General features: G+C 44.5%; 2 protein-coding genes across 4 annotated transcripts in view; both read right to left on the bottom strand.

Moving 5' to 3' along the window:
* The window catches only part of CCDC6 (coiled-coil domain containing 6), a 56,234-nt gene extending 55,724 nt beyond the window's left edge, over window positions 1-510 (bottom strand). The window contains exon 1 of the mRNA XM_015632449.1: window positions 82-510. Within this exon, the coding sequence (XP_015487935.1) occupies window positions 82-510 (429 nt within the window). The remainder of the gene's footprint in view (window positions 1-81) is intronic.
* Window positions 511-7,794: 7,284 nt separating this feature from the next.
* The window catches only part of ANK3 (ankyrin 3), a 195,657-nt gene continuing 182,067 nt past the window's right edge, over window positions 7,795-21,384 (bottom strand). For 2 of the 3 annotated variants that reach the window (XM_015632928.3, XM_015632927.1), the window contains 2 exons: window positions 12,231-12,316; window positions 7,795-9,201 (listed from right to left, as the gene is read on the bottom strand). In XM_015632928.3, the coding sequence (XP_015488414.1) occupies window positions 12,248-12,316 (69 nt within the window). In that variant the 3' untranslated portion in view covers window positions 7,795-9,201; window positions 12,231-12,247. Of the gene's footprint in view, window positions 9,202-12,230; window positions 12,317-14,121; window positions 14,182-14,306; window positions 14,391-21,384 lie in introns of all 3 variants that reach the window. The other variant, XM_033515805.1, reaches the window with a different exon arrangement.

The following is a 21,384-nucleotide window of genomic DNA, read 5'->3' as shown; positions in this document are numbered from 1 at the left end:
CCACAGCGCCGCCTGGCGGCCCGCGCCGGCAGCGCGCCAGCCGGGCCCGGGATGTGCCGGGAGCGGGGATCCGGGACATACCGGGACCGGGACCGCGATGTTACGGGAGCGGAGATCCGGGACATACCGGAACCGCGACTGGCATGTGCCGGGAGCGGGGATCCGGGACACGTCGGCACCGGGAGCGGAACCAGGATTTAGCGGGAGCGGGAATCCGGGACACACCGGGACCGGGATGTGCCCGGAGTGAAGATCCGGGACACACCGGGACCGGGATGTGCCTTGAGTGAAGATCCGGGACACACCGGGACCGGGACTGGGATGTGCCAGGAGAGGGGATCCCGGACACAGAACCTGGGACCGAGGGATATGCCCGGGGGGGGGGGCCTCCCTACCCACCGAATCCTGGACCCGGGATGTGCCCGGAGGGTCTCTGTTCCACACCGAACCCTGTGTAGGGATGTTCCCGGCCGGGACGTGCCCGGGGGGATCTGTTACACACCGGGACATCCGCGGGAAACAGCCCGTTTGCGGGGTTCGTCTCATTTTGTATCGCAAAACCCGTCCGGGGAAGCCCTAGGCTGGCCCTACAGCGCTGTGGGGAGGCCCAGGGGTTCGCCACGCGCCACCCAAACAGCCCCAAACCTTGTTTTGTTTAAGAATTTTTATACCAAAATGGCGTTCGGTCGTGCACAGCGCTGCCCAGGCTGTACCGCCGGCCCAGGCCCGTTCCCTGAGGCAGCTCGCAGCCCCTCAGGGTTGGACACCACAAGCAGAAGGAGCAGGGACCCCCACCCGCCGAGGCCACGGGGTCTGGGGGAGCAGCCCCGTCCGCCAACCCTGCTCCCCTCACAGCACACACAACTGGCATGTTAATTCAGCCCTCCATACATCAGCAAAACTGCTTTAAATTAAGATATATGGACACTCATCTCTCATTACTGATAATGTATTTCCTAATTATTCGGTGCATCAGTTTATTTCCTTTTTGTTTTTTAAAATTATTATTTCTTTGCAGAGCAGCAGCAAGCTATAGCTGAGAATATGTGCCATGCCATTCTATGGCAAAACAGGGTCTATATTGCTCCTGGATAAATTAGTCACCAAGACTGTCTAATTGGTTTCTCAATTATTTATGAAGAGGTCTTTTAACAACAGTAATTCTTCCATTAGTGGCAAGCAAGGATTTCATTATCTCTAACTGCACTACCTTTTTGTTCCATGCCATAGTAAATTTCAAATTTTACTCTTTTTAATGGCTATAATATGTGAAGGAATTCCATCTCTGTAAAGTAATTATTCTTTTCGCCTGCCTGGGAATATAAGTGCAGGTCATTTTATTTTTGGTCTCTTTAATCACAAGAAAAGTAGTAAAAGGGCTGTTCCTAATTCTTAGCTTTGGGAACTGTTTCCTCTGATCTCTGTCCATGTGTCTGTCCCTGGCATGTGACTCTGCCCCAAACAGGCCTCAGAATGGAGGTGGGGGCAAGTGGAAGTCCCCATCCAGCACCAGCAGGGACCCACAGCACCCTCAGCCTTATCAGGAAGCATCAGTTCAGGGCTTTTCAGGCTAAAAAAGGTCCTGCATCCCCTGCCCAGCCCTATGGAAACTAAGGCACTCTCCTGCATCCCATTACCTCCATACTGATCCTGGTGATGACATTAAAATGTAATAAAGCTACCAAGCAACCCTCAGCACAACCTTGACAGCTGTTGCCCCTCAGCTGATTTCCCATCTCTGGGCTTAGTACTAACTAAGTGGGATTTCTCCCAGAACAGGAGAATTGTCCTCAAGAGATGCACTGAGCAGTTGCTGATGTCCTTGAGGCCGTGACAGACCTTTTCAGTGCTGTCCTAAAATGCCCTTGCAGCAACCCCTTGGTCTGCAGGGATAGACAAGCCTGACCACCTGGGGCAGCTGGCAGATCCTCTGCCCTACAGCTGTGCCCAGGCTGAGCCTTTCCACCAGCACAGGCTGTGGGATGAAAACCTTCAGGGATTAAAATAGGATTCAAAAAATAGTGAGCACTGTTTTGGACAGGTAGTTGGATTTCACCAGAATTGCTTTCAAATAGGTCTGCTGGTGTTTGGGAAGCTGGCTGGACACCCCTGGATGTCATGAGGAAATATTTCATGCATGACCTCCACAGTAGAGGCAATAGCTGGAAAGCTGGCTTGTCTCTGTGCACGTGCACTCCTCACATCAAACTCATTCTAAACTAGCAGGTTTATACCTTAATGTTCTTTCTCCATCCGTCTGCCCAGCTTTGATCAGCCAGTTATCTCTTTTGCTTTCAGCAGGACTGCTCACCTTTGAGTGTCTTGCTGAATCAAGGCCTAAATATTTTGAAAGCCTGAATCAGCAAAACATGCATCTGTTCCAGGCTAATCTTACCCAGCAAGCCCCACGGCATGCTTAACCTTAAGCCACTCTTCAGACCTATCAATGTTAATCTTAAGTGCTTTGCTGATTTGGAGTACTGTAATTTTCCAAAGGAGGTTCTCTGCTCCTTCAGACAGCAAAATTAGCCTGAAAACAGACAAGGAGGTGCAGGCAACATCTTTGACCCAGGAACTGGGCCGGATTGGCTCAGCCAGGGGCTGCATCCCTGGGATCACACCCAGCAGCTGCTGATGCTGCCTTCAGCAGAGCATTTCTGGAGTGATGCAGACAGCAGTTATAGAGATGAGGGATCTTGAGGCAAGAGGGGAGCTTTCCCCTGGCCACTTTCACTGTCCCTCTCTCTCTGCTGGGCTGGCATCAGAGGTCCCACTCCCAGACAGAATGCCAACTTTCATAACAGTGAATTATAACTTGGCACTTCTGTAGCTCTCTCTAGTTCAAAGGCATGCTGAAACATTATCTAATTAATTCACACAATAGCCCTGGAAGGCAAGAAAGGGAGGTAGGAAGCTGAGTTACTTGTCCAATGACAAACACTGAGTCAGTGGAGGAGTGGGAGGAAAACTCAAGGGCCCTGGATGTTTAGATCCGAGATGCCATCCTACTTGTCACAACAGCATTTCTGTCATTTAGAAAATAGCACCTGTATATTTAATTACAATTACAGCCAACTAGTCCTAATTAATAGATTAAACAGGTAGAGGAAATGTTATCCTAATTAGTACCCCCAAAAATTAAAAATCACATGCTTTTCACATCTGTAGGATATTAACCAAACCAATTAAAAAATATATGTGGTATAAGCAAAATTAGCAAAACCCCCTTTTGAATACAAGTACAGCAGAGGCTGCCCCACTGAGAGGGCTGCTCAGGTTCCACTGGTCCTGGTCTCCACTGCAGGGGCAGCAGGGCAGCAGGGACTCAGCATCACAGGAAAAGCCACCACAACCAGCCTGCCACCACCACAGTACCTGCAGGACAAGGTCCCCACCTTCCTCAGTATCTTTTTATTGCATAAAAAATAAATGCGGAACTGTAAGGGTGAAAGGAAAGGTGTTTGTTGAAATAAAGAATATGAAAATGTCACCAGCACCCTTATAGTAGGAGAGCAGACCAATCAAGAGGAAGAAATAATAAAGCGGGAATTTATTTACAGAAACTATCATTACAGGAGGTAATGGGCAATTAGAAACAGTGTTCCATAAACTCACATCAACAGTAGAAATATTGTATAAAATACATTTCTGAGTGTGAGGGGTTAGAAGAGGTATGTTCAGAGATTTAATGTAATCCTTAATGTAATTCCAGAAGTCCATTAATCAGCTGGAAGACCTTCTATAGGAATACAGTTTCATTAAAATATTCAGTAATTATAGACTGAAGAGGGAAAGGCCAACTGAAGCTAGTTAACCCAAGGAAAAAAAGTCTGCATAGTACTCAGACTAGCTGACTGAAATGGTGGGGGAGGGGAGACAGAAAGACAAAGTTGCAGGAAAATGCAATTAATGAAAAATATTGCTAGGAAAATAAACTGAAGCAGCATTAAAATTAATGTGACCTGTACATAAGGGAATATTAAAAGGGGGAAATGGAGTGCATATGTGGAGAGTTTGTAGAAGGGGAGAAACCTTGGTTTGAAAGATATTTGTACGAGCAGAAGAAACCCAAATCATTACTCTAGTGGATTAAGGCATCTATTGATGCAAGTTAAAACGTATTTTCTAACAAGCAATTCAGATGAAAATAATATTATGCTACTTTACTTTTCTGACCCACAATTATTTAATCAGAAAGCTGTATTAGGAAAGGAGTCTCTTAGTAGGATAGAGTATATGACTATGAAAATGTGCTGTGTGGTAGCCAACTGTTAGCTAATGCATCTTCAGCTCTGGGGCTTTGCTTTTGTTTCCCTGTTCTCCACAGGGAATTTTTTTTTCAGAGTTCATACTAGGCTGGTTCTGTTGGTCTGGCCATGTCATAATAATATCCAGCCCCTGGAAGCCTTCCAAGGAAGTTGGTGAACAGGGGATTGCTGTACTTTGCTGTTTTATAGCCCAAGTAGCTCTCAATAATTGAACATTAGTGTGGTGGGAAAAGTACCAACAAAACTTTTATGATAAGTCTTCACCATCCACCAGAACTTAGGGTCAAATAAATCAAGACATGCACAATTTGCATGCTGTTTTTAGCATCAGCAGTTATGAAAAATGTGGCACATACATAGATTTTCCTTGAGCAGCTCATTTTTCTGTCCTTCACTAACCTTTTCCTCTCCCAGTAATGGATTACTTTTTACATTAAGTATTTTGTAGCAGGCTGAGTCAAAGTCTAAAGGATCCACTTCTCCTTCAGAAAACTGCTGTACTTTCAGCCAAGCAAGAATATTTTCTTGTGCATTGTGAGACCATGTTTTCCCTCCCTTGCTCACTCAGGAGTTAGAGGCAAGCTGAGCCAGGATCTCCTCCTCCTCCTCCAGCCCCCGTTTGGTAGGATCTGCTCTGAAAACAAAGGTCCTGTTTCCATTCTAATTCCATTCATTCCATTCTTGGGGCAGGGATTGCCCCAAGGCCAAGGATGCAATGGATTGGCAGCAGCTTTTTCATACATCATGCATGTGGCTAGTACACCAACCAAGCCCCTTGCCAACACCCTGCTCGGCATCCCTGCACCAGCCTCAGCCAGGCAAGTCCCAGCCCTCTGGATTGCACCCCCTCCCTAGGGAGAGGGCTGGCAGGGCCAGGAGGGCTACCCCCAAGCCATCATGCTGCCCCTGCAGAGCCCTCCAACTGTGCAGGGCTCACACAGGTCCTCCAGGCCAAGCCACTCATGCTGGATTTGTATAAAAGTTTGGTAAAATTGCCACTGATGGACTTAATGGAATTTCATCAAATGTCACTGTCTTGGTCCTGCTCAAAGAAGCCCCAGTTATAAACTCCTCCTTTAGAGGGCATGGAGAGGGTTATGGGATCATGTGTCCCACACTCCAGGCTGCAGAGACCTCCCCAGTAGACCACCTCAATTTCCTGCACAGTGTGCTACAGACAAAGCCTATGTTAAACAACGCCCCAGGAAATTTGCATTAATTAGCAAGGTGCTGCAATCCTGCAAGTGACTGTCACTTTATCCCACTAATGTCAGCTCCACACTATGAGAGCTCTTAGAATTTCTGACATTAAAATTATTATTTGCCACAAATAAAATGTAATTGATATTCTTTCAGAAACGGAAAAAGTACAGCAGGATACTCTACAGCATTATTAATTAGTGCTAAATCAAATATCAAAGGATTAAAATAATGCTGTATTTAGCAAAAACATTTATTTTAATAGATGTGATCAGAGTCCCATGACTTACAATTTTGCCCTTAAGGGGAATGTTCTCACTGAGGAAAACATGAAAACAAAAACAAAAAAATACAAACAAAAAAAAAAAAACCAAACAAAAAAAAAGACAAAAGTGCACATTTAGGTAGGGTCCTCAGTCACTCCAGAGCTGTCTGTGCTGTTTGCTAGTTCTGGCAAGATTTCTGTTTTCCTTTTCAAATGACCATCTACACTTCAACCTTTTTTTCCCCAAATATCCTGAGCTACTGTTGGAACCACTTAGTGCAAAACAAAACCAACACCCAGAAAGCCTGTTTGTGCAGCATTTAATATGGAATTTTAAACTCTGTGAATTTAGCTGGAGAGTTCCTGTTCACTGTTGTCTCTTTGTATTTAAGGGGGAAGCAAACTGACAAGGTGCCCGTGCAGCAGCAGCTGGGGACTGGGACATGCTGGCAGCGGGGGCTGCCCTGCTGGGTGCATTCAGTGCTGGCTCAAGAGAGGCATCTGCCGTGGTCACAGCCTGCTTGCAGGGCCATGCTGCAGGAGCACCCTTGGAGCCCCAAGCTGAGCTGGCAGCTACTCACATGTGCTGTCACAGTCGAGGCCCGCTCCCTGAGCTCAGAGCTGCCACATACATCACCAGCAGTGGCAAGAGAGCTCTCGAGACTCACCTACACACCTCTGCTACCTGCACCGGCAGCCTCGCTTCCCTGTCTACAGAAAGAGCGCTTCTGCCTGCCAGAGCTGCCATTCCAGGTACAGTCACAGCTTTTTTCCACACCAGCACCAGGCACTAACAGGGAACCAGGCAGAGGAAGAGATGAGTCAAACAAAATGCTGCCTTTTGGATGCTTTTAGAGATTGAAGCGAGGCTTTTCTACAGTACAGCTCCTGCCTTCCTGCTGGTTGTCACCACAGCCTTTGCTTGGTGTACAATCACGCTGTACAATCATGACATATTATATATATACACATCTCACAGCATTTACTGAAAACACGTTTTCATTCAGCTGGTCTGGATACTTGAGGGGAGGGAGAGAATTGTCTGGACAGCAAGGTCTGCAAGATGATCACTGCTACTGGACTGTGAACTGCAGTAAGATGCACTTCTTCTCCAGGGGTGTAAGTGGCATTTGTCCTCCAAACTTTGGCATAAGGACGTGAACCACCAGCACTGTACCAGCAGTATCCTGACCTAGGTAAAACATTGCAACACAGACTGGCTGCTCAAATGATGAAAGCTTCCTTTACTGTCATGCTTCAAAAGCCCGTGACCCTAATAACTCAGAGACACTGACAAACCAACCTGTTACATTCTCCAAGCGCTGGTCATCAGTCAGGAGACCTTGCTGACTGATCTCAGGTGAGGACCAGGTCCTGTGGGGATGACCAGATAACAACAAGCAGACTGAGGTGGATCCGTAGCAGAGGTGCTTCCTCAGTTGCCAAAGCTGGGGTGAAATACCTCATCTTTATGTTGTCTTAAATGCCAGGTAAAACCAATCCCTGAGTAATAAACTATATTTATTGCACCTGAGTAGTTCAGAGCAAGAGTGTGTACCGATGCTGCCTACAGACCTCAGTTTTGGCCACATTCTTTATACAGTGCTCTATCACCAAATAATATACAGGAAGTGCATGCAATATACAGGGGATGCATATTTTAATGTCCTCATGGGCTGTTATTGAACTGACTGATTGATACTGGGGAGAAAATTGATTTAGGTAGTGCTTTTCCTGGTTCTTGACAGGGCAAAAGAATTTACAGGAGGTCCAGAGATCACATGTATTGCAGAGGGTTGCACAGGCCCTTTCCCCACATCTCTGACCCAGGGAGTGGTTTTTCTTAGCTTTGCTGGGCATGTGCTGCTGGCTGCTGTGTTTTTCTCCTGCTGCCTTGATCTGGGGAGAGCCTGCCAAGTGATAGCCTGTCACAGTGGGAAGATGAAGAGATGGATCAGACAAAAGAAACAGGAAAAGCAGCTGAAAGCCAGGGGCAGACAACTGCTGGCCTTCCAAAGCTTCATATCTGTAGAGCACAAGAACACTGCCAAATACACATTATCCAAGAGTTTTAACACAATTTATTTTATGCTTAAATAATCAACTAGATCATCCAGTGTTTTTTGTTTTCATACATATGTAATTAGAGCTATTATCAATGAATGCTGTTTCCATATGAATATAATCAACAAATTAAAGTATTTCACCAAAAATCAAATAAAAATGCCCTTTAAAACACAGCAGCCTTAACAACCTAATATTACACTGCTAGGATGATTACAGATGATTGGCTTACTGAAAGATTCTACATCTTATAGCCAGTACACAATACAGTAATAATTTTACAGCGTGCTGCCAGTCTATTAGCTAATAATTTCTCTTCAGTTCATTTAAAAATATCCCGAACTTGTGCTCCTTAGAGCACCAACCCACTTCTAAAGCTGCAAGCATTACCCCCATTATAAAGCAAGAACAGATAGCACCCCCCTCCCCATAATGCAACTACTGTATATGTTATGGGTCTTAGGTCATTTCATTGAAAAATTGGCAACAGCAACAAATATTAGATGAAGGGCTTTGTGTTTACAGATAAAATCTTATTTTTCATGTTGCAATATAGTGTTTGCAAAACTGGAAAAGATTTAATCAAAATAAGGTGAAACACATGCATCAAAATATTAGTACTCTGAAGAAAATTTTTCACAGAACTACAGAATTCCTCATTTTGGGAATCATTTAAATTTGCAGCAGATTTTAAAGATTTTTTTAAAATCAAGCTAGCGATTTTGCATATACAAACATTATAATTGCTAATATACAAGAATCTGTGAAGATACACCCAGAATACCCCTGTAGGTGCAGCCATTTGAGACACCTAGCCTGCTCAATGCATTTGCAATATTCTGTTTGTGATTGAAAAGGCAGTGCCTTATCAACATTTATTCTATTTTGTTAGAATTTATACAGTGTTATTTATTTACAGCAAAACTATTGATGTTTAAAAAAGAAACAAATAGTGTTTTATACCCTGACAGTTTGGGTCCAAGAAAAATAAGGCGAGCTGTTGTGGATTTCAGTATTTTTAGTGTCTTTCCAATGGTTTAACCATTTCGTCTTTGCACATCCTCTCTGTCCACAGGAATTTATTTCTTTTGAGATGACATCAAACTGCTTGAGAGAAACTGTTAACAGCATGGCATCTTGTATATACACTGCATTGGTAACTGTGCACCCTCCAATCCTGTGAATGAACGTGAATTTCCATGCTCTGTAAATTGGCTCATGCTAAATTAGTTTTTTTTGTTTGGGATTTTTTTTTGGTTTTGTATTTTTTTTCTTTTTGCATAAAAACCATGCGGTTAATGTGGGGAAGCAGCAAACACACGCACACTTTTATAGGTGAATGTTTAATTCCTGTTGATTTTTCTTCTGTGAGTGTCCCTCTAGAATACTGGCAGTAAAAGCACACTGTGGAGAGAAAACAGAGAACAAATCATTTCAGAAATAGATTATTAGAATCAGTTTCATTCCTTTCCCTGACTAAACAAGAATGTAACTGGCACGATGAAATTCTGCAATGAGCTAAATCACACAGTTTCTAGGTAGGAAATGACATTAGCTGAGCTCCAGCATGAGGGGAAAATGTAGCTGCAGATGTCCACACTGCTTGTGAACTGATTTACAAATATGTTTACAGCACACTGCATTTCATCACCCCGGACATGGCACCAGCTCATCTGATCCAATGATGACAAGGAATAGGTTCTTTTGTTGTGGAAGGAACAGCACCATCTCCAGACAGAGAGAGCTGCTGCTTCCACAGCACATTTTTCTTCATTGTGTGCAAGCATCCCCACAGTGAGAGAAAACCTGCTCTCCTTGTACATCCACCTCTGCCAGTTGCTCAGGAAACATGACTGACAGAGCCAGGAATGCAGCACCCAGCCTTTAGGAGGCTTGGTGAAGGACAAAAGCAAGGACAAGGAGCAGCCCCATCCATCTCCCTCCAGCCTGGCTTGCATGAGCAGCACCAAGGAGAGATGGTCCAGCTCCTGCTCTCTCACCCCTCAAATCACAGTCATGCACATAAGGACAGCAAGTTTGTGACATTTGTTGTACAACAGCAATGTCTCACAGCAGAGAGGGCAGGAAGCAGAAATACAATCACACCAGCAAGCAGGAGCTGGAAGCCCGCAGCTCTCTGGCACCTGGGCACAGGGCAGCCTGCTCGGGAGCATGGCTGGCACAGTGCCGGCAGGACTCAGGCTGGCACAGACATGCCTGTTTACTAATCAGGTCACAGGTCCACACGCATTCCCCAGGAGTGCTCGCAGTCTCCTTCTATGCTAAAACAATCTGTCCTTGCCCACATCTACAGTTGTCATAAATCTGTCCTGCTGCTAAGAGCCGCCTGTTCCCATTGCAGCAGTCACGCCAGCTCACACCGTGCTGTCCTGCAGAACTGCACGCAAGAGTTCTTGGCTTCTCCTTTCAACCTATGCTTCACAGTGGGCTTATCTGCAATGGTGGCAGGGACATTTTCACAGCAAAATGTAGCTAACATCAGTATTTTTTTCAAACACTCCAAAGAAAGCAACCACCCCTGTCTGCCCAACGGGATTTTTTTTGGTCTTTTGTGATTACAAAACAAACTGTTTTTCTATAGAATCCCCTGTCTATGCAAATACATCCACTTCTGAATCCAAATGAAATGTTTTTAATGGACTCTTGACCAGACTCAAAATTACTTAGTGCACATTTGGTCACGCTTATCAAAGTTTGGAGCACAGAGATTCATCTTACAGGACAAAGCTTCCTCCCTGGAGCAGAGATGCATCATCTAAGGCAGACTCTATTAGCTCCTCAGGGGTTCTACCATGGAAGACTTGCCTACTGGAAATCACAGGAGAAATGCATTAGCAGTCATGGGAGCAAATTTGGTTCTGAGGAACTCAAACTGTGGCTTCCTGAAGGTCAGACTCTGTTTCACACATTAGGCAAAGACTGCTCTATTTATGTAATTTTACTTTAAAATTAAATGCTTTTCCCTTATCCCCGTTGTCTTTTGCCTTCAATGTCTGAATTTACACATTTCTGCTGCTTTGCTCCTGCAGATTGACAGATCTGCACAGTGGAGCAGCACGGGACCCAACCTGGGATACAATTTCATATAAGTAGTGCCATCACTTTGGCTTGCTTTACTACCATATCCTTGAGCTCCATAAAGGGGAAAGCTGTGTCAAAAGAACCACCTCCCTTTTCCAAACAATAAATATTTTATGAGTATGTTGAGCACCAAACCACGTGAAGCTGTACTATTCTATTAGCACACACAGGAGGACTCTCAGTAAAAGCAGGAATTCAGGTGGATGCAGTAGGTGCTTACCTGATACTGAAATCACACCAGTCTCCTCAAAGAGCTTGCTCCTTGGGGCTTGATCCCATATATCCTTCAGCTAGATCCCACATACTGAGTGCTGATTGTCTAAATGGCTCTACTCACGTGCACAGACCTGTAGGTCCGGGGGGATATAGGGGCTGCCTTACTTTGCATCAGTTAGAAGGGACTGGTGACTCAAGAGAGACTCTGCTTCTGTCCTTTTCCTCACTATCTTGTCTATTTGCCAGGACCTGTTTATTCTGTTCTTAAATCTTACAGTCAATCCTATACCTATGTACAGTAAAAGGATAACACACAGTCTTGCACTTCATAAACTTTTCCTCTGTCCAATTCCTGAAACCCACCAAAACTAAGAGAAGTTCTGAGCAGAAAAAATGTATGTCCATGGCAAATCTACACACTCGGAGCCATGACTGATGGACCAGTATTGATAGACATAGACAGGCTCCTCCCATATTTACAGGCACATATCTCTGTGACTATAGCTGCATCAGCCAAAAAAAGCAACCTCTGGCTTCAGGGTGCTCCACCACATCTTTACAGAGTCCCCTGCAAGGGTGTCTTACTCTCTGCATTTGGGTTTAGCCTGGGAAGCCCTTATACCATCAGCTGCTGGCTTGCTACAATCGTTAAGGCTGTATCAATAAAATTCTCAAGAAACAGTTGGTTGGGATTATTTGCTGGAAATATTGAGACACTTCACTGCAAGGACTTTGACTTGAATAACTGCCCTCAAATCATATATCTGACAGTGGAAGAATCATTTCACTCCTAGGTTTGTGTGCAGCTCCTTTACTATTTGCGTTTAAGTTTCTAAGGGTAAAAAGTCCTATGGATTACAGACACTAGGCACTGTAAAATTCCCAGAAATCTTGCACGTGCCTGAGTATTGCTTTACCTTATTTTCTAAGAAGTAAAGCTTAATTTCTATGCATGAACACAAGGTCATTTTCTGCTTACAAGATCACGGTCAGCTATTAAGGTTTGCAGCTGGAAAGCAAAGTCAGGCTAGCAGAGGCAACCCTTTGTGCAGCCAGGTGCTGTTCCCCATGCTGGCAAAAGCCTTCAACAAGGGAAGAAAATTGATCACACTGACCGTTCAGTGGTCGGCTTTCATGAGTAACTTTTCTTCTCCACATGTCTGACTTCCTTCTTTGTCTTAACCTTATAAGCTTCTCCCTGCTTTAAAGGAAAAGTATAAACATTAACATAGTCTGCAGAGAGCACTTGTAGTTGTAAACCAGCTTCCAAAACAGGATACACATTTTGCTGTAACAGGGTAAGTAAAAAGCAGTTATATTACATTAACATTTCATTTCAAAGATACACACAATCTATTTATCCACTCTGCTGAGCTGCAAAAGCACAGGTTTGAAATATCATCTTCAAGTAGAAAACACAGCTCTACAATTTCAGCCTGATCCCTGGGTTGGAGTGCCTGGCTGGCTGGCAGTCCTCGGCAGAGCCCCTGCTGCCAACTGCAGTGGGAGCCGGTGCTACTGACGGAAAATTCCGCTTTCCTAACCTGGGTCAGCTGAATTGGTGGGCATTCCCACAACAGAGGCTGTGGCTGCTCTTATGATGTTTCACAACGTCTGTGCTTTAAAGTGAGCAGGTTAGTAGTGGAATAAAGGGAAGAGGAAGAAAGCCAGCAAAAACTCCCAATGAAGCAGAAGAGAAGTAAAACCAATGGCAGTGACAAGCAGTGCAGGTTTCAGCATCTTTAAAACAGCAAACCCGAAAATAAAGTTCATCTTTGCTCATTAAAAGTAGCTCAATAATCATCTAAAAATAAATTCTCCAGTAATCACAAGCCTCACTCACATCAGAGAAAGACATCTGTTTATGTGTGGCTATGGGCAGAATTTACCCCTCAGGTGATCTGCATTGATGTATTTGTAACTATACGTAGTTTCTGACTAATCTAATTTGGTGTAGCAAATTGAAAAAATGTTTACCCCTTGCTGGGTGGGATTTTTTTTTCTTCATAAACAACTAGGAAAGAGGGAATGGAAATAAGTTTGTTTCCATTCTTTTATTTCTGTGACATATGTGTCCCCAGCTTTTCTTTTTCCTTTTTTTCTTTTTTTCTTTTTTTTCTTTTTTTTTTTGCCAGAAAATAAAGGGTGTTTGTTATCTTCCTTTCTGAATCTGTTTTCACTCAGACAGGGATTCATTAGCCCCAATGACAGTGTTACTGGAGCAGAGACATCTGAGGGCCATGTGCTGGGGAAGAAGGCACAAACTCCTCTGAAGCCAATTGTTTCCAGCGGTGATGCCCATTCCCCCAAGGCCCCCTTGGGACACATGACAGCTGAAGCACAGCTTTCCCACTCCTGCCCCTGTCACTGAAGCCCTTTCCAAGAGGAGCTGGAGTGTGCTGGCACACAATAGTCCTACTCTTCCCACTGTCAGGGTGATAAAGCTGGGTATAGTCCAGGTCTGCAGAAGGCTTCCAATTTTGATCACCAGGGACAAAATCCTGTCTTGGTTGTAAAGGATACAATTGCTTGGGTATGTTCGCATTGACCTGAATCCTGCAAACCCTCAGTCAACAGCACCAGGGGTATCACACCAAGGTGAGTGAGAGGCCACTGAAATCAGACTGCAGCTCATTCCTTTGGGCTGGTGGAAAGGCCAAACAGTCCATCTGCAGCTGTAAGGCTGTAGGGCAAAGGCTTAACCAAACACACAGACACAGCTCAACTTGATGGCACAAACCAAGCCCCAAACCCATGGCTTAGACCTGCTGCCTGTTTTACAGAAACAGACCTTGATGCCCTGTGCCACCATAATCTGGCTGGGCCTCCTTGATGTTACCCCTGCCCCGTGATCCCAATGCACAACTTGCCAATAACTGCAAGCACTGCACTTTTTGCCAAGGCTTCTTGTTAAATGCAAACCTCCAGCCCTTTAGCAGCACTTTCTAGCAGTCAACACAACCCTCTGCGCCTACTGTTACTTCATGGTAGTCCCCGTTGCATTACCATTTCACCAACTTTCCTCTCATGGGGGATAACAACACGTCTTATTACCTTCCGGGTGATCTGTGGGAAGCAATACATGAAAAATATCGATTTTTTTTTTTTCCCTAGATTCTAAAAGGAGAAAGTATGTTAAAAGAAGTTACTTGAATGCAAAGACTCAGAGCAATGATGTAATTCATGATTACTTTTCTCGTGATGATGTTGCCTTCTTCGTCGGTAAACTGTTCCTCTGTTACAGATTCACCAGGAATGTTTTTTGCTTCCTCACCCTAAAGAACGTGTTATAAGATTAGCAATAGAGCCTATATTCTGTCAAACCCACACATATTTCCACACCAATCCAAGCAACAAGCACATGCTAGCTTCAACTTTATGTAATAGTTTGCTTTATGTCACACGGACTGTATGAAAGCCTGGTTTATTTAGCAGTGCTGATACCTGTGCATTTATTCTGCAAAATGTTTCCTTAAAGCCAGTAGGGAGCTTCTAGCACACTGCTCTTATTAACTAAAGAAGGTCAGGAAGCTCTCTGGGCAATGAAATCGAGTGGTCAGTCCTTTGAGACATCCCTCAGCTTTACACAGCTTCTCAGCGCCCGGCACATGCAGAAACATGGTCTAACATGGGGGAAATTTGGGACTTGAAAAGACAGATTTGCCTATAGCTTGCTAACTACAAGGTCTTAAACACAAACACAGAAGACAGACAGGACTTCTCAGCACTTACAAAATGAAGGAAGTTATCTTACGTGACCCTTTGCCCGGCATGGTGCCACTGTGCTGAGGAGCCTCAGCAGCCGGTCCATGACTTACTGAGAACAGCAGCACTCCAGCCATCATTTCTTGTAGTACAAACAATTTATAGGACCAGTGTAAATAAATGTAAAAGCAATTTCCTAGCTGCTATGCCAGTGACTTAATTCCACTTAAAGGAATTATTGCTCAAATCATAAATAAATAACATTACTTTAGAGTCTGAGCCTAGCTGGCAGTCGTGAACTTACGTTCCAAAATAACTTTGCTAACTTTACCTCACAAAGTCATATTTCCAAACCTGAGTGCTGAAGCAAGCACTGCTTTTGATGCTTCAAAAATATCCATTCTCTGTGCTTATATCTTTCATGTAAGAAAGGCAAACACAATGATAATGTAGCTGGCCTACCTATGAAAAGTTTCCACTTGAAAATGAATAACCCAAACAAACAAAAAAATCCTTAAAACATTTCTTCTCCCCTCACCCTCAACCCACTATGGACAAATTACAAGGAGAGGGAGGAAGCAGAAAGAAAACGTATAAAACACATTATAACAATATTAATGTTTGAAAGGAGACTATTACAGCTTTTGTAATGATTCCATGTACTGAACAGCACAGGGAAAATATAATTTCTATTTACTGTGGTCTATACACTACATAGTTGTCTACATAAGCTCCTGGCACTGCTTTGTAATAAACAAATACAGTGAGGCCATGGGTATTTTTTTAAAAACTGCTTTCCCTACTAATGCAGCTTTTTCAAGATGTACATTTTAACATTGGGATTTGTACGCTATTTCTAAGCTCTAAGCAAAACAAACCTTTCCTTTTATTTACAAGCCATTTATGGTCTTTTCTAGCCAAGCTTTTCCATCTCCTCACCTGGGAAGAATGGCAGCAGGTGTGAGCCAGAGGGGAGTACTGCAGAGCAGAGCCCCTGGTCACGTTTGTTGTTCTTCACAAGTACAGAACTTCTGCTTTACATTGAAAGCTATATCGAAGTCACCACTTGATAATTAAGCAATGGAACAGTTTCAGACACTTTACACATCTTTCTCCCCAGGCTTTCACAGACTGTTAGCAAACTGCACAACTTTGGTGTTTCAGGAAGCATTGCCAAGAGAAGGACAGGCTCCACAGCCAGGTGGATTCCACCGCATAGGGACATAAGGATGAGGTCCTCTGCTTGAGGCACACCTAGCTGAGATGTCTGGGCCAGGGAATTTTGGAGTCCCTACAAAAGCACAGAAAAACAGCTACTGAAGCCTTCAGATGGAGCCTGAAAAATTCATTCCCCAGAAGGAGAAATGACACCTGCCTAAGCACTGCACCAGGCCCTGTGCAGGAGGAGGGAAGTGCGAGGTTGGTCCCTGCAGCGAGCAGGGGCCCAGCGGCAGCCGGCTGCTTCCTTTCTCACGAGCGAAACGGCAGAAACGAGAACAGAATGGAACTGCTGAAAGGCGGGGGACAGTGACTGGGTAAAAGGTTTGGGAACTGAAACCTGTAGGTTTCAGTAGGGTTTCCTACTCACAGAGATGGGAGGGGGAAAGACTGATTCTGGAGACTTCATACTTTAATCAGATGCAGAGCAGATGGGGAACTAGCTGCACAATTTCTTTCCTGGCCTTCCACGCGTGAGTTCAGAGACTCCCCAGTGGGCTCCAACACAGTACCCCAAGGAGCAGGAGGGAATCCTGGCACAAGCATCCCGTGGAGCACAGAGGTAGGGAAAAGTTCCCTCTCATGGGTAGGATCTCCAAAGCCACTACAATAAAACCCATGGAAACCAGAAATAAAACAACACAGCCAGTAGCAAGGTCACCAGACTACTTGGCACACCAACACCACTTACATGTACTGGTTCTTTGACTCCTTACTGCAGCTATGAGCAAGGTTATCCCTTAAAACAACCTATTGAGAATTACTGTGTTCAGCTTCAAATGAAATGAAAAGTATACTGCTGCACAGAAAGATGCCTCCAGAAAGAAAATGCAGTTTTAAAACTGTGGTGAATCTTGGGTTTTAATTTGCTACATCCTCCTTTAAGCACAATTAAAGGATAAATGCTGTAAATACTCAGCAGTCAATGTACATGAAATCCAGCTTTCACAATTCGCTTGCTGGTGGGTAGTTAAACAAATTGCAGGAGGGCTCACAACTGGCAGGAGGTAGATCAGAGATTTACTGACTCTTCTAATCCTGTGCAGTTATAAAGATGTATGTTTGCTAGGAAAAAAGCCCTACCCACTGGCAGTTTTAGCTGTAAGAGCTCAAATCAGCATTAGGTTAGAATAGCACATTTGATGACCTTGTCAACAAAAGCTTGTCAACACAAAGCTGATGCATCTGCGTCACAGCTAAAGAATAAAATTCTTTCCACTGCATCATACTTATGTGGGCTTCATTTTACCCTTGACCAGTCAAAATCACTGTCACAATACCAAAAGCTTTAGAAAGGCAGGGAGAAAACTTAATACCGTGATTACTGGAAGCCCAGTTATATCCCTGGGACTAAAGCACACAAAGGCTGCAGTCTGCAAGCCTCAGCCCCAGAATATGCCAGGAAGCTTTGCAAAGCAGAGTGCTTTAATGTCACCCTGCTCGCTGGAGTGTAGTCATGCCAAAACCAGTTGGTATCCTCTCTCTGTTGCTCTCCAGGGCAGGAGAGGCAGAGAGCAGTTTCCTCAAAGTCTTCTGCCAGCTCCACTGATTTTCTTAACAGCTATTTGCAGATTACGGGTGTTCCCAGGGACCTTCAGATAAGTGGAGTTATACAGTCAGTGCTGCAGTGCTGTGCCAAAGTTCATTGTAGATTTGTCAGAGCTCTTTCATGTTTGTTTTGTTACTAAAGGGATAATAGTTCCTTTTATTCTTCCCATACATCTAGTGTTGTTGTAACACTGGAGAAAAAAGGTGCAGCTGGATGCATCTTGCACACATGGATAAAAAGGAATTTAAAAGCAGGCGGAAATAAGCAAGATGGAAAGATCCTAAATATTTAATTTTGCCAAAGACCAGAGGCAATGCTGCAGTGGGAACAGAAGCTGCACAGAGTGCTCAGACCTCTTCCCTCACTGGCCTAAGTCAGCATCAGGACATAATCCCTTCAGTCTCGAGATCACATTCTTGTAATGCATGAACAGCAGCTGCGCCTCAGTCTCCTTGGGGTCTCAAGCCTCTGTGGCAGAGCAGGAGAAACAAACATCTTTCATTAAGGTTATTTTCATCAGTGAGTTCTGCCTACTCAGGGACACCTTGTTAATCAGCTGCCACAACTCTCCGCCTGCACCCATGCTGAGTCTGTAGTTGCTTGCTCACAGATGTATTGCTAAAGCCACAGGAGAGGGGAAAAAATTCCAGCAAAACAACAGGCCGGGAGACCTGAGAGCAAATGGTGCTGCAAATGGGAGAGTATAGTCCACTACTGGGAGCTGGGGCATAGGGCTGGTGCGCATGGCATGGAGGACAATGTGATAAACACACCTCAGAACAGCACTGGTAGTTTGGGGTTTGATTTACTCCATTACTTACTGAGCCAGCAGCTCCAAGTCTCATGGGGCAGGACAGGGAGAGGGCACTTACCTGCAGCTCTCCCAGCCAGATAGAGACTACAGTGGAGACCCTGTGCCCAGCTGAGTACACAAAAGGAAATGCTTCCCATTTTCCTCATGCAGAGCACAGGCACTTAATTCTTTTCACCTACAGGATGGCCACATTTCATTTTCCATAAATAAGCTTCCCCTGAAAAGCAAGACCATGGAAGCTGCTGGCTTTAGCTTTGACTAACTGCTGCTCAGGCCACTTCTCCCGTGCAGGCTGAACCAAAACCTCCGTGATCAGTAATGGGGCATTTCATGGGCAAAATGCACAGAAAGGGACAAATCTTCAATAAAAATTGGCAAGAAACAGCAAAAGCACAAGATACTAAATTACATCAGATTTGAATAACCACAGCTTAGAAATATATTTTATTTTCCATTACATTCTACCATAAACCTCTTGGCAAGAATCTTACTGAAACAGCTTTAGCCAAAAATTTGTATTCATGAAAGATTTAACAGCCTAAGAAAAAGCATGAAAAATTGCACACTGATTCCTGGCAGGGCTGAATAGCAGGAGCTTTGGATCAGGCTTTGAATGTCCACATTGTGGCAAGCACTCTTATTTTCCCCTTGTGTGCTAATTGCTCGTATTCCTGCACTACCATAAAGTAATTTCTTTTGCAATGCCCCATCCCAGCAACCCACCATGTGAACACAAGAGGGGAAAGGAAGAGAAACAAAAACATCTGCACTACCTTGAGGTTAGAATAAGATCCTATTACATGTGGAAATGGGCATCGGTACTGGCTTTATGGGCTCAGCCCTCTGAAGTGCTAAATCCCATAGGAATGTGCTCTAGAGTACTCAGCTCTTGACAGGACTCGGCTCTTGGACTGCTGGGAAAATACCTCCGTCAGAGAGAAAAGTCTTTTCCCATATTCGGGCCAGGACAGAGAACTAAGGTAGCAGTTAAACCGAAATATTAGTGTTAGCAATACTGCAGAATAGCACAGAAAGAAAAAACAAGTTGGGAAAGAGGAGCAAAGGTAATGAATCAATTCAGCCCTGAATGTATCTGTGGAGGCACATAGCAAAGCCTTTCCACAGGACTCAATTTATCCCCAAGGTTTTGGTGCCAGGCTGAGTACCTCTGTTGCTTTAAATGCAACATGCAGGCAGTAATGAATATTAGGAAGAGCAATTAATGCTAGTAAAAAATTCTTTACTGTGAGGATGGTGAGACACTGGCACAGGTTGCCCAGAGAAGTTGTGGATGACACATCCATGGAGTGTTCAAGGCCAGGCTGGATGGGACTTTGAGCATCCTGGTCTACAGGTAGGTGTCCCTGCCCATGGCATGGGGTTAGAACTGGACAATCTTCAATGTCCCTTCCAACCAAAGCCATTCCATGATCCTATTAATAAAGGCTAGAGTAAAACAACACAGCTCTCACATGCAGTTCTGCTCAGTGGAGGCTCCAAGCACACCTTCATTCCCTCCCCACTGCTGCTGGACATAAGCCGGCTGTGGAGTTGGGCACAGCACCCACTTTGCCAGGCACTGAGGCACTGACAGGTGAGAACCTGCTGTTCCTGGCCATTGCTCAGGGCCCTGCAGCAGCAATGTGAGTTATTTTCCCTCTGCAGGCTGTGAGCATTGCTCCAGGCCTCTGAGCACTACATCCTGAGCCCTCTTTTCTGATCTAGGAGGGTACCTCAGCTTGTGCATGCTCTCACAGTGATTTCAGTTCACCCAAAGTGAACCTCTGGTCCCAGAAAGGTGCAGAAAAATGTCCAGGTCCCTACCAATGTTAAATCTTGATTTTTCTGTTTCATACCACCATTTCATAAACTTTACATGATCAAAATGGTTGCTTCCACTATCAAATTATTTCTCAAAATGGCCTGATGATTGTTGCTCTCAAACTTTCTATTGCTCTCTTTTGAAATTAAGAAAATTTCTTAATTTCTTAAGAAGAAATTCTTAAGAATTTCTTAAGAAATGCGTCTTAAGATGCAGAGTGTGGGATAAAAAAAGAAGCTATAAATGATCAGAAAATTACCAAAGAATCACATGTATTTTCTAATCAAGAGACAGGTACAGCTCTAATACAGCTGAAATCAGACACATTCCCAACAGCACAGGTTCATCTGCCTCCACTTGCCATGCACACCCTTCCCACTGGCTCTGCACTAGCTGCAGATTCCAACACTAAATATGCTGCTTTACCATGGCTCTGTTAAAAGTTCTACCCCAAATTATACCACCACATTTAAATCCAGTTTTCTGTGCCTTTCTCTAAATACAGGGGCTGTAATAGCTCAAGAGAAAGATGCCTTTGACATTCTTTCCTCTTTTCTACTCCAACATTCCTTGACTGCAAACCAGTGGACACCAAAATAGTTCAGACATAAATGGTGGGGGCCCTTAGCCACAGGCTAACTATGCAGTCTTTGAATCTGCAGCACACTTACACTTGTGTGTTACCAGAGGCTCCTGCAGCAATGGAGGCTCACAGGCTGCCTGCACTGTTTGAAAACAGAAACCACATTCCTAAACCTGAGTAGTCACAGCTCATCTGCAGGGGGAATTACTAAGGAAGGGTGTAGTGGTTAACGTTAAACCACGACAAAGGGTTATACCCCATAGGCCCAGGGCCTTTCAGGGAAGGCAGCAGGTTCTGCCTGGGGAGATGGGGGATTGGACAAAACATTCATTTCTGCTGAGCTCAGTTTTGCCATTCTTGTCTTGTCCCAAACAGAAGCACAACAGGTATAATACTGAAGGAATTCATGGTGAAGACAGCCAGAAAAGTCACCCTTCCTCTTCCAAAAGCATCTGCACCTTGGACTGCTTGGCAGCTGAGCACAGCAGCCTATCTGCCACTCACATTACACAAAATGTGAAGGGCCTTTTGTGATGTAAAGCCTGCTCTCCACAAAGCATGCAAGCAACAGTTATATA

This window comes from Parus major, chromosome 6, assembly GCF_001522545.3.
Source record: "Parus major isolate Abel chromosome 6, Parus_major1.1, whole genome shotgun sequence".
Classification (NCBI taxonomy): domain Eukaryota; kingdom Metazoa; phylum Chordata; class Aves; order Passeriformes; family Paridae; genus Parus; species Parus major.
The sequence above is the reverse complement of the archived record's forward strand: the minus strand, read 5'-3'. Positions and strand labels throughout refer to the sequence as shown.